The sequence below is a fragment of the Lepidochelys olivacea genome, assembly GCF_965140295.1.
Source record: "Lepidochelys olivacea isolate rLepOli2 genome assembly, chromosome: 5".
Lineage (NCBI taxonomy): Eukaryota > Metazoa > Chordata > Testudines > Cheloniidae > Lepidochelys > Lepidochelys olivacea.
In genome coordinates this window covers 62,818,912-62,832,386 of record NC_140415.1, presented here as the reverse complement: position 1 = coordinate 62,832,386, position 13,475 = coordinate 62,818,912, and the positions used below count along the sequence as shown (strand labels likewise).

Genomic DNA, 13,475 nt, shown 5'->3' with positions numbered 1-13,475 from the left:
CCTCCAAGATTACTATAACATAAAATATATGGCAGAATGAGGGTAAAACAGAGCAGGAGGCATACAATTCTCAGCCCCACAAGGAGATCAGTCACAAATTTAATTAATGCATTTTTTTTTTTAAAAAACTAGTATCATCAGCATGTTCTCTGGAATGGTGGCCGAAGCATGAAGGAGCATACCATTGTTTAGCATACCTGGCACATAAATACTTTGCAATGCCTGCTACAAAAGTGCCACACGAAAGCCTATTCTCACTTTCAAGTGACACTGTAAATAAGAAGCAGGCAGTATTATCTCCTGTAAATGTAAACAAACTTGTTTGTCTTAGCAGTTGGCTGAACAAGAAGTAGGACTGAGTGGACCTGTAGGCTCTAAAGTTTTACACTCTTGTTTTTGAGTGCAGTTATGTAACAAAAGAAAACAAAAATCTAAATTTGTAAATTGCACTTTCATGATAAAGAGATTGCACTTCAGTACTTGTATGAGGTGAATTGAAAAATACTGTTTCTTTTGTTTAATTTTTACAGTGAAAATATTTGTAATAAAAAATATAAAGTGAGCACTGTACACTTCATATTCTGTGTTGTAATTGGAGTCAATATATTTGAAAATGTAGAACATCCAAAAATATTTAATAAATGTCAATTGGAATTCTATTGTTTAATAGTGTGATTAAAACTGCAATTAACTCAAAAAAATTAACTGCGATTAATCAGGTGAGTTAACTACAATTGATCGACAGCCCTAATAAATATGCACATATACATGTCCAAATCATTGTAATTTATTTATGTAGGGATTGTTTGTGTACTAGATAATAAAAATAATGCTAAGAAAAGTGATACTTGTATCTGTGTTAATATCACTTTTCACAAGTAGTCCTGGCAAATTAAGACTTGGATGGAGGGATGGGGAGCAGCAGGGGCCATGGAGGATGGATGTAGGGCTTGGGGAGACAGCGGAGGCCAGGGGGGATAGATGGGAGACCCTGCCACTGTGCGTCGGGGCTGAGGGTCAACACCCTGGGCCAGCACCTACTGGAGCCCAGTGGCTCAGCACCAGTTGCTGCGTTACAGGACTGGGGATTTGTGCTCAGGGCCAGGGATCAGTGCCTGCTGCCACATGGCCAGAGGTCAGTGACTGGGGCCAGCACCTGCTGCCACACGGCTGGGGCTAGGGGCAGAAGCCTGCTGCCAGACAGCTAGGGCTGAAGGTCAGCACCCGCCAGAGCCCAGGGTCAGCTCCCATTGCCACACAACCAGGGCTGGAGATCTGCACCCAGGACTGGTGCCCAGGGCCAGCACCCACCAGAGCCAAGGGTCAGCAACCAGGGCAGGCACCCGCCACCTGGGTTGAGGGTCGGCACCATACAGCCCGGGATCAGCGCCAGGAATCACAGCCAGTCACCGCACTGTTGGGGTTAGAGCCTGAAGCCCCATGACTGAAGGTCAGGGCCATGTGACCAAAGCTGGGGTCAGTGCTTGAAACCCTGCAACCAGAGCTGGATATTGGTGGCTGGAGCCCTGGGCTGAAGCCAGGCTCCTTAAGTCCCAACCACTCCAGGGCTGAAGCCAAAACCCCACCAACCCTCACAGGTAGAGAACTCACCTTGCTCCTTCAGTATCATGCCCCACCTGTCTTCAGAAGTGGTGCAGGACAGCACATCCAGGAGCAACAGGAAGTGAGGGACTGATGCGTTGCCCCCCATCACCACCCAGGAGGCTCTTGTGACCACAGAGAAACTCCCTGGTGGCTATATTTGAGAAACGCTGAGCTAGGTTGACAAAAGTATTCTTCCATTGACCAAGCAGCATCTACACCAGATCTTAGGTCAGCTTAATGACATTGCACAAGGTGTGAAATTTTTCACAGCTCTGAGAGATGTAGTTAAGCTGACTTAAAGAGCTCATCTACACTACAAAGTTAACACATAAACAGAGGCAGGGAGGGAATCCTGTTCAACTCCATTTGACTAGAATCTTTGTTTCGCCAGGCCCAATAAATGTTGGTGGAGACTAGCAAATAGGAGACTGCAACACATCTTCCAAACATGGCACCAAAATACTTTTTTCTTTCTATCTTCCTTTCGATCTTTCAGAGTGGTCGAGAAAGCGTGTCCCCAACACGGACATCACACCTTCTACTGATAGCAATTTACACACTTTCCTAAATCCCACAGCTATGCTGTGACAACATGAAGGTACAGTAGTAGCTATCATCAGGCTGTTCACCCAGAAAGTGGAAGAGCTGCAGAGTCCTTTCTAAAAAAAGGGTCACATTCTGATTCAATCTTGTGGCTCTTTCCAAGTCTACCCACTGGCTCCTTCCTGTTCCTCCAGGCACACATCTGTTTCCTCTTACAGCTATATTGCCCCCCATAACTTCTTTGGCACTAGCAACCGTCTGTGCAGCTAATCAGGAGTGGTGACCTTTTCCAAAGCTGCCTCTCTGAACTTTCTTCTGACCCAGACAGACAAGCCTTGGAAAGTCACTACATTTTATTGTCCATTAACTTAAATCTCTTACTGACACACCTACTTGTATCAGTTTCTTAAAGCGTGTAGGTTGATTGCCATTAAGACACTGCACAATCTTGTGAGAAGTGCTTTCAGAGTTTGGCTCTCCTTGTTTAGTTCAACAGAAAAACTGTAGGATTAAGAACTGCTGAGATTTTAAATATAAGACTTGTGTTATCTGGCCTTCTTCTGAAAGCCCCTGCTCCTGGAGTCATACGTTTATGTGAGAATTTCAACTTTTTTTTTTTTAAAAAGTAGGTTTCTCGCTCTCATGGCTGTGGAATAAAGCTTGAAAGACATGAAACCCAGATCTCAAAAACAAAAGAAAAAAAATAACCCAGAATATATGGGGTTCAAAAATAAAAAGATTTTTCAGGGTCTGACTCATGTTTTTGAATGCATGGTAATGTTTCAACAGACAACTTACCCTATCCCCTCATCCTCAACAGGAAGAAAATGCCAACAGGGGGTGAGGGAAGAAAATTCTATCTCCTTCCCTCTCAAGAGATCAGGAAATGGTTTGTTTTCTTTGATGTCAGCCTGATAAACACAGCATCTGAATGTAGAGAGCTAATTTATCATTCACACACTAACACAGGTCAGTTTCACCCCTCAAAAGCCTGCATTTTTAAAAACGATAATGATGAAGTAAATTAAATGTAGAGAATGAAGGGAGGCTTTTTGGAAAGGGAACCGAATAGAAAATGAAAGCAAAATGGAACCCATTGCCCACAATTATTGGCATAAATGAATTTTGCCTTCTAAGCTCTGACTGCAGTTATTTTATTTCATTTCATATATTGCCTTGTAATGCCTGTGTTCTCAGCTTCTTCTTGTGGCAGTGTATTTTATTTAATCTTTCAGGTATGATATTTTGATGTGATGGACAACTCAGATTATAGTGATCTTTGGCTCACTAGCATGAGAATGCTATTGATAACAAATCTTTGTTATTTTAATTCAAAGCCAAAAGAATAAGGAAGAAAGATCAACAGCTGGCTACAACACTGGGAAAAATATCTGTTACCAGGTAACCTCCAGAGAGGGAGTTTCACCATATGCGTATGAATATCCTCTCCTTGATGTTTATGGATAAGATTTCTTTCCGAGTAGGAAAATATGGAACTTGTTTTGACCGTTCAAAAAATTGGCCAGCCAGACACAGCCAAACTGGAACAAACCAATGGTATCTAGACCAGACCTCTGTCTTCAAAAGCCAGGTGCTTTAGAAAGAAAAAAAAGTCATAAACCCACTGTGATGTGCCCAGTTCCACAACAGAACATATCATTTGGGGACTGGAGGACTCTGTGTTACTTGAGGACTCTTCCTATTAGATGGTGATCAATGCATGTACTGTTGCAGTCTATAAACTGCAAGTGTACCCCAGTTTTTATAGCAGCAGAAGTTCTTCTAAAATGACAAGATGTATACAACCCTTTTCTTGTCTATATTAAGCTATTTGCCTTAATGATATCCTGATGGTGATAAGTTCTACAGGTTAATTTTAAGTGACATCAAAAAGCATTTACTTTGACATTTTTTAATGTGTTGCCTTTTAAAATTTATCATTGTTAGTGTGTTATGGGAAGAGGAAGGGAGATCAACTGCATCATCTAGTTAAGTAAACTAGATTTTTTTTTAAATAGCGAAAGCTCAGCAAAACATCTTTCCACTATGCAGCTCTCTTGCTTTTCTACTAAAAATAAATAATCTTTACACTAGCTGGTTTTCTTTTTAAAATGGATTAGACTTAATTTTAAATCTGGATTTATTTATCATTAATTAAGAGGTGCAGGCAGCAAAAGATTATTGGTCAGCTTGTGCCACACTGCAATATTAATTTACTCCTCAAGTAGCCCCACTGAAATCAATGAGACTGCTCAAGGAGTCGGGTACTATTTTATGTGAGTAAGGCTATAACAACCTGGCTACCTATGGAGAAAAATATCAAACCTTTATTACTTACCTACTTCTAAGGAGACCAGAAGGAAGGTGCTTAGTACAACCTTTGTGATTGTCTACTGACTTAGTAAGAAGTAGACCAAGTGGTCTTTTGGACAAATTCCCCATCAACAACATTCATGATTAAGAGTATCAATCACTCCGCAGTAGTGACTCATTAACACCACCACCACAAAAAACATATTTGAGAGAAAGCCAGGAAAGGACCTAAATTAATACAACCTAACAGGATATCTATCTACAAGCCGGGTAACAGAACTGAACTGAAGGACTGTCTGCACTATAATGAACCAACCTATGCAAGACATTCTTGAAGCAGTGTTGATTCTAATCATGGAAAACTTCTGCTTTACTCTCCCCCGCTGCACCTGATCTTTGTGTAAATTGCTATCAACATGAAGAATTAATATTAAAAACAGAGGGAAAGTTGTATTTCCTAAGGAACTTTTTTTACATAAAGCAAAAACCCTGCTCATTTTCAGACAGATTTTCTGTTAGTGACTGACTCCTGAAGAACTCCTTTGCTATACACTTCAGGGCCCAGGTGCTGAGTGAGAAAAACCACACATCCAAGTCATTGCTCCCCTTCCCCCATCATCATTTTTAATTAATGAATCAAGTGCAAATGAGTTGTCAAGGTTCCTTCCCCACTCTGAACTCTAAGGTACAGATGTGGGGACCTGCATGAAAACCCCCTAAGCTTCTTTTTACCAGCTTAGGTTAAAACTTCCCCAAGGTACAAACTATTTTACCTTTTGCCCTTCGACTTTATTGCTGCCACCACCAAGCATCTAACAAATATATAACAGGGAAAGAGCCCGCTTGGAAACATCTTTCCCCCAAAATCTTCCCCAAACCCTACACCCCCTTCCCTGGGGAAGGCTTGATAAAAATCCTCACCAATTTGCATAGGTGAACACAGACCCAAACCCTTGGATCTTAAGAACAACGAAAAAACAATCAGGTTCTTAAAAGAAGAATTTTAATTGAAGAAAGTAAAAGAATCACCTCTGTAAAATCAGAATGGTAAATACCTTACAGGGTAATCAGATTCAAAACATAAATAATCCCTCTAGGCAAAACCTTAAGTTACAAAAAGACACAAAACCAGGAATATACATTCCATTCAGCACAACTATTTTACCAGCCATTTAAACAAAACAGAATCCAACACATATCTAACTAGATTACTTACTAAGTCCTAAGACTCCATTCCTTTTCTGTTCCTGGCAAAAAACACAGACAGAGAGCCCTTTGTCCACCCCACCCGCCAGCTTTGAAAGTATCTTGTCTCCTCATTGGTCATTTTGGTCAGGTGCCAGAAAGGTTGTCTTAGCTTCTTAACCCTTTACAGGTGAAAGGGTTTTTCCTCTGGCCAGGAGGGATTTAAAGGTGTTTACCCTTCCCTTTATATTTATGACATGAGTACATACAAAACAACCTAGAAATACAGGGATGAGAAGAGTTATTCATAAGCCTACCTTTTCTCAGCATGTTCATCCTTGTAGGAGACTTTGTAAAACCCATAATAGGTATCTGATAAATTAGATGAATAGTCTATACTGAGGGTGTAGTTCTGTCCAACAAGTAGAGCGTCAGGGGCCACAACTGCAATCTGATCACGTATTGGATATTCCAGGACTACAACTGGTTTTGCCTGATTCCAACCTGCTGAACTCAGTGTTGCCTTGGTGATATTAAGTCCTGAGCTATGAAGTATGATATTCCAAGTGACCTGAATTACATTAACAGTTATCTGAACAGAACCTGCAAACTTTGTAGTTGTTAGGTTTGGCTGTAAGACAAGATCATAGTGTAGCGGTATAACATTACTGGGAAGCCTAGTTTTTGCCCACGGAAATCTCTTTCCATTAGTTGCTAGAGGATATATCAGTTCCATTGTATGGTTCTTTTTATGGCAGCCTTCTTTGGTAAAGGTACATTTGGGAAGAAGGTAGATCACCATTATTACTGAAACTGCAATCACAAGAACAACTGCACAAACTACCATGGTCCTTAAAGAGGGCACTGAGCATGATCCATCTGAGCTCTGTCTATAGCCAGCTGCATTATTACGGAGACCTGTGCTTCTGTTCATGAAAGACATGCCCAGCAATTTCGCTGATGATTCATAATCCTCTTCATCCTCATCCATTTCATTTTCTCCAAGGCCACGCACCAGTAGTCGTGAACTTCTTGGCTCATACTCCACTTCATCAGGCTCTAATGGATGCAAGCAAGGCTCCTTTGCCAAGTCAACCACATCAGGTTCTTCCTCAAACATGCTGTTTTCAATCATATTCCTGGGCAACTGAATTCGATCTGGGTGGGGAGAAGAGGAGGAGAGAAAAAAAGAGCATACGTTATAACTAAAAAGGTGTTGCTATTACAACTCAAAAGATAACATACTGAGTGGGAGTAGTGGAGCATGGAAAGCACTTATGCAGCATCTCTTACTGAGAGAGCTCCAATTCTGGAGAATATTTGCAAATATCTCGGCATATAATGATGATTTTTGGTTTGAACAACATTCCTAGAAACATTCATGGAACCCTTTGGCCTTATCTAGTCTGGGAAACTGCATAACTAAAATTTTAACATACTGTTACCAATATGATTTTGCCCTTTCTTGTGGGGAGGGACATGTGTAAGAACATGAATGATCCTCTAGTTAACCACAGCCAACCATATTTTTAAAACACACTAACTGCCCTGTCCACATTCAGTGTTAAGTTGTGCCACAGAAAGGATTTAGCAAAGTGCCGATTGCTAAACCAGTGGAAGACAAATATCAAGCCACTATTTTGTTTTAGAAGAGGATCTGGTCCTTTTATATAAAAGGATAATAATATACTACATTTTCAACTGCGCTCTTCGTTTAAGATTTAGTCCCTATGTCCTTGGTAAAAGCCTGTGCATAAAAAGAAGTTAAAGTGCTTACTAAAGTAAAACCATCTCCATAAATCTGGACCCTAATAATTAATGAATTGTTATATGTATTGTTCAAATTCAAGAGTCACTTTTTACAAGAGTGACAGATAACAGACATGAAACATATGTAAAGAGCTGCTCTGTGTGGCTCAAAAGCTTGTCTCTCTCACTAAACAGAATTTTGTCCAATAAAAGATATGTCATCTACCTTGTCTCTCTAACATCCTGGGATCGACATGGCTACAACGCTAACTTCTGTATAACTAATTTATACTTTGGTCAACCAGCTACAAAGGACACGGGGAATAAGGAATCCTTTCCCAATCCAAGTTGCATGGACAGAGCTGATGCAAGGCCTAGGGACCAGAAAGCAGGTGGCTTTGGAGAGAACAAAGGACTTGTTATCACCATAGGCTTGATGCAAAGCCCACTGTTGTCAGTGGAAAGACACTAACTTTAAATGGACTTTGGAAGTGTTGGAGGAGACAGACTGAGAAAAGCCAGTAGAACGGGGAAAGGTGTGGAGAAAGAGACAGCTGTGGACTGGTACAACTCTGAATCTCCTTTGTGCCGGAAACCCCCAATACCAGCTTTGTATTTTGTTCTGACTTCCGTAATTTACGTTTAACTCCTCTTACTGCTGCTTTCAGAAGTTTGTCTCCAAGAAACACATTTAGACACTGTTTTGATCCATTTCGTCTCTTGATTCAAATTTTATTTAAATTCAAATACTGTAATGTTTAACTCAGGAAATGTGTGGACTCCCATCTGGGGAGATGACAGAGTCAGGTAAACGAAAGAAAAAGAAAACATGTGCAATATAATAGCCCTCCAGTTACCATAGGCCCCAATTCTATAAAGATCCTAAGCATAAGCTTACATTTAAGCACATGTTTAAGCACATTTAAGCATTACGCTGACTGAATAGGAAGAGACTCAAGCGTATGGCTGAAGCTCAACTAGGGCTTTAGCTGATCATTTAACGAGGACACAGCTTGGAGGGAAGGAAGTTTCTTAGCCATATAGGTACCATAGAAAGCAGACATGTTTAGCTGGTTGAAAGGTTTTCTATCTTCCCCTTCCTCCCCTCAAGAAAACAATTTATTTTTAAATGAAAACAGAGGGGAAGAAAGTGTTAGTTAAAATTTCACAAGGAAAAAATAAAGTTTCCTTGAGCAGTTCTACAAAAGTGAGAGTTTCTGTGGCATAGAACGTGACCTTTCAGCTAGAGCTAGGTGAACAATAGATTTTTATTTTATGTATTTTATTTTTCATACTGTCTAACATTGCAAGAGAACACTGGAATAGAACTCAGTGGTTTCTGGTTACCAACTCTCTCTTGGTCAGTCCACTCGATCTCACCCTCTCCCCTCTAGGTTATATTTCAATTCAACAGCCTCTAAAATAAAACTCCCCACTCCTCAAATATAATCCCATGCACTTCACCTCAAAGACAGATTAATAAACCCAATCTGAAGTTTCTTGGATAAAACAGCTTTAAAACATCAAGGGCCAACACCCACAACCCACCGAACCAGTGTTTTCCAAACAGAGGGAGGGTAGACTAGTGAGGGGGACTAAGCATTGTCAGACTAGACCAGGAGGTTGGGGACAGTTGAGAGGAGTAGTGGGAGCAGAAAGGCTACATGAACCTGGATTGGTCCTGCTCTCCCAGTGTCTCAAATGTGAACATGCTGTCATGTCTGCAGACAAAGTAATAAGCAACTTCTTCAAAGTCATCCATTGTTCCTCTTGCTTTAAGGCAGCCCCAAACACAGCGCTCATGTACATGACTCAGCCATTAAAGCACACATCCACGCCCCACCAACACCTGCCCTGAACAACATATAATAATGTTAGAGGTGGGGGTGGAGAAGGGGTGAGGAATGGAAAAGAGTACTCAGAAGAGAAAGAATCAATAAGAAGAAAACTAGTGGACAGAAGGAGGATAAATATAGAGAGAAAAATGGAAAGAAAAAAGAATAGATGGCAGAAGCCAAGTTAGTACACGGCAAGAGACATGGCAGAAAGTCCATCCACAACTCTTCTGCAAAGGGGATTTCAAAAGGTTGGGAACCACTACACAGTATTTTCAAAAAGCAGTTCTCCCTCTTTGCTCCCAAGCCAACTACCTCATATAATTGTCAAATTCACCTCAAAATGATATACACAAAAAATTATTTGGGCCACAGAGCATACCTGAGACTACAAAGAACTTTTCCCTAAGAAATGAAGATAGAAGGCCAAACTAATCACGCTTGAACTAGAGAGAGAAATGCCAGCCTCTCTTATAAAAAAGAAAAAAAACAAACAAAAACCCCACCCCCTATATACCCACTTAGAATTATTTGCAAAAATTGGAGGCAATCCAGCTAGTAGGAGAAAAATGGCTTGTTTTTATTGTTAAAAACCACACAGCCATTTTTCAAACTCAGTGTTAACGAGTCACAACTTCAGATAAAGAGCACAACTCACACTATTTCCACTGGAACACACATAGACAAGTAACAGAGCACTTGAAGGTCATCGAAGTTACCAATCCTGAGATACATACTGATGCAGGCAGTGGAATCATACAGCTTTACAGGAACAACTCTGAGGCGAACCAGCTTTAAATACAGATTTATGTCTAGATAAGCTGCAGATTTTGTTTTTCTCCATACTAGCAAAAATAAAAGGGGCAAAGAATATATAATATTCTAAGCAAGCTGTATGTAGGGCCTCTTTCTAGGCCTGAACAACAAGACTGTAATCTTTGTATTTTCACACTTCACTGTCCTCTTTCACACCAAACACCAGTAGCAGGGAGAAGCATAGCCAAATCTTGACAAAAAAGATTACTTTAAATTCACATAAGGCTAGATTCCAGTCAAGACTCACAAACGCAGAAAAGGAGAATACAAGTGGGAGAAGTTTCATCTGCCAAGATAAAAGTAGTACAGAGCCACTCAGCAATCACAGCAGTTCCCAAAGTTACAAGTGCTTTAAACCCCAAGACTTAATTCTACATTACCATGCCAAGAAACCGAGACTGAGGCACAGAACCCAGCACAAGGACACATGGACAAGAGTCTCTGAATAAATGGCCCTGTTGCTCTAGGACTACTTTGCACATCACTACCAGTGCTAAGCAGCCCTGAGAATCACCATAGCTAACATAGGGTGTATTCTGATGGTGCAGAAACGGCATACTGACTCCTCTGCAACCCCCCTCCAGTACACAGGGTGTCCTTCTGACCCAGGAATCCCTAGTTACTTGCCAGCCCCTCTGGGGCCATTGGCAGACCAAACAGCATATGGAAAAGTCAGCCTTTAGGCTCCTCTAGCTCAGTGCTGTGATGTGGGGGACCGGCAATTCCCCCCCCCCCCAACCATGTGCCGATGGCTCCCGGAACAGCACCCGTCCGCGGACCACCACTTTGAGTAGCACTGCTCTAGCTTACACCAGAGGTCACTCAGTGCACAGATGGCCCAGGACTGGGAGAGCACAAAGATAAGAGAAGGAGAGTTGGTTTCACTGTTGTGAATATTTAAAATTGCAGAATAAGTCTGCCGTATTAGACAATTTGTAAACCGCTGACCTACAAACAAGTCAATTTAGGCAACCCATGACAACATAGCTGTCTGAAACCTTGTTACAACATAGCTCCAATTTACAATATTCATGGGGTACCAGCTGGTTTCTGCTGTAGATCACCAAATCACACTAAAGAATAGAATGACCGCCTCCTCACGCGCCTATCTATAATGTGTAGGAAAAAAACCTGATCACAGGGGACCTCAATTTGAATGGCATATCCTTAACAGTGAGGATAATTAACCAGTGGAACATCTAACCAGTGTAGTGATAGATTCATCATCGCTGGCAATTTTTAAAATCAAGGTTGGATATTTTTTTTAAAAAGGTACGCTCTAGTTCAAAACAGGAATTAAATTTAAAGAAGTTCTATGGCCTGTATTATACAGGCCAAACTAGATGACCTCAGTGGTCCCTTCTGGCTTTCTAGTCTATAATCAAATGGCTTGACCCAGTACCCTGCTGGGTGTCAGACTACTGAGCCAACAGTGTTCTTTTTGCCTGGCCTCCCTGTAGGACTTAAGAGGCAGAGGGTGTACAATTAATGAGGATTTAAAAAAAAGATGCATGGCACCTCTTCACTAGCCAGTATAACATATTGGAACAGCATGCACCATAGCAGATTTTCAAAGATAGGAACTATGCTGGTGTAAATTGTTGTCTCAGACTAGAATCACATTTTCTGTTTTCAGAGTAGCAGCCGTGTTAGTCTGTATTCGCAAAAAGAAAAGGAGTACTTGTGGCACCTTAGAGAATAACCAATTTATTCGAGCATAAGCTTTCATGAGCTACAGCTCACTTCATCAGATGCATTCAGTGGAAAACACAGTGAGGAGACAGCCAATGAAGTGAGCTGTAGCTCACGAAAGCTTGTGCTCAAATAAATTGTTTAGTCTCTAAGGTGCCACTAGTACTCCTTTTCATTTTCTGTTTTAACAACTGAAAATACAGGGTATATATGCAAAGCTTTGCATAGAAATATGAAAAAAGGGAGTAAATTTGAGGAACTGATACTTTAAATGCTGTTCAGCTAATGCACTTTGAGTTGCAAGGTTTCAATTCTCAAATTCAAAGTATGGTACAAAACACAAAGACACAGATCCTAATATGCAAAAGATTGTTTCTGCAAGGGGTAGGCTTGTGTTTAACACGACAGCAAGATAATGGCTTTGGGGGGGGGAATGTTTTGTTGTTCAGGAGTCTTTTGCACTTTAACTTTTCAAAATATAGTAAGCAATGCAAACATACAATAGAGCAAGTTTGCTGTAACTTTATACTATTTTAATAAATAAGACACCTTGACTGCCGCTAGAGGTAAAGTTGTCTGCTGGTATTCACACTATAGGGGAAACTGTATGCTCCTCTTTAGCAGGAATGGAAAGCTTCAAACAAAAATTAATGCCCTCCAGAGGCAAAGAGCAAATAAACACAGATTAATAGATTCTAAGGCCAGAGGGGACGGTTTTGATTGTCTACTCTAACCTCTTTTATAACACAGGGCACAGAACTTCCCCAAAATAATTTCCAGTCCATGTGTTAGAAAAACATGGTCAGTGATGGAGAATCCACCACAACCCTTATTAAATTTTCCAGTGGTTAATTACTTTCACCGTTAAAAATGTATGCCTTATTTCCAGTCTGAATTTGTCTGGCTTTAACTTCCAGCCATTGGATTCTGTTATACCTTTCTCTGCTAGATCAAATATTTGCAGTCTAAGTATCTACACGGTGAACAATCAAATCACCCTTAACCTTCTCTTTATGAAGCTAAATGGATTGAGTTCTTTGAGTCTATCACGATAAGGCACATTTACTAATGCTTCAATCATTCTCATGGCTCTTCTCTGAACCTTTTCCAATTTGTCAAAATCTTTCTTGACATGTAGACACTAGACTTGGCTACAATATTCTAGCATCAGTCACACCACCACCAAATACAGGGGTAATATTCTCCCTATTTCCATTCAAGATTCCCCTGTTCATATATCCAAGGATTGCATCAGCCTTTTTGGCCAGTGTCACACCAGGTGCTCACGTTCAGCTGATTATCCACCAGAACCTCTAAGTTTTTTTCAGACTCACTGCTTCCCAGGATATTTCCCCGTAAATATGGTCTATGGTCTTTGTACTACACGTATGACTTAGTGTTTGACCATATTAAAAAAAAGTGTATTGTTTGCTTGCACTCTGTTTACCAAGCAATCCACATGGGTGTATACCAGAAATCTGTCCTCTTCATTACTTACCATTCTGGGTCATCTGCAAGCTTCCAGGTCATTGATTTAAAAAAAGTTAATCTCTTCAAAACTCCACTAGAAACACACCACATCAGTGATGATTCCCAGTTTGCAATTACATTGAAACGTGTCCATTTGCCAGTTTTTAACCCATTTAATGTAGGCCATGTTAATTTTATATTGCTGTAGTTTAATACATGGTCTATATCTGATCCATGTTTACATGTATCTAGTGGGTTGGTATTCCA

General features: G+C 40.6%; 1 protein-coding gene across 2 annotated transcripts in view; it reads right to left on the bottom strand.

The window, feature by feature from the left end:
* The window catches only part of LNPEP (leucyl and cystinyl aminopeptidase), a 103,115-nt gene that overhangs the window by 43,020 nt on the left and 46,620 nt on the right, over positions 1-13,475 (bottom strand). For both annotated transcript variants that reach the window (XM_084629182.1, XM_084629183.1), the window contains exon 2: positions 5,964-6,804. In XM_084629182.1, the coding sequence (XP_084485308.1) occupies positions 5,964-6,804 (841 nt within the window). The remainder of the gene's footprint in view (positions 1-5,963; positions 6,805-13,475) is intronic.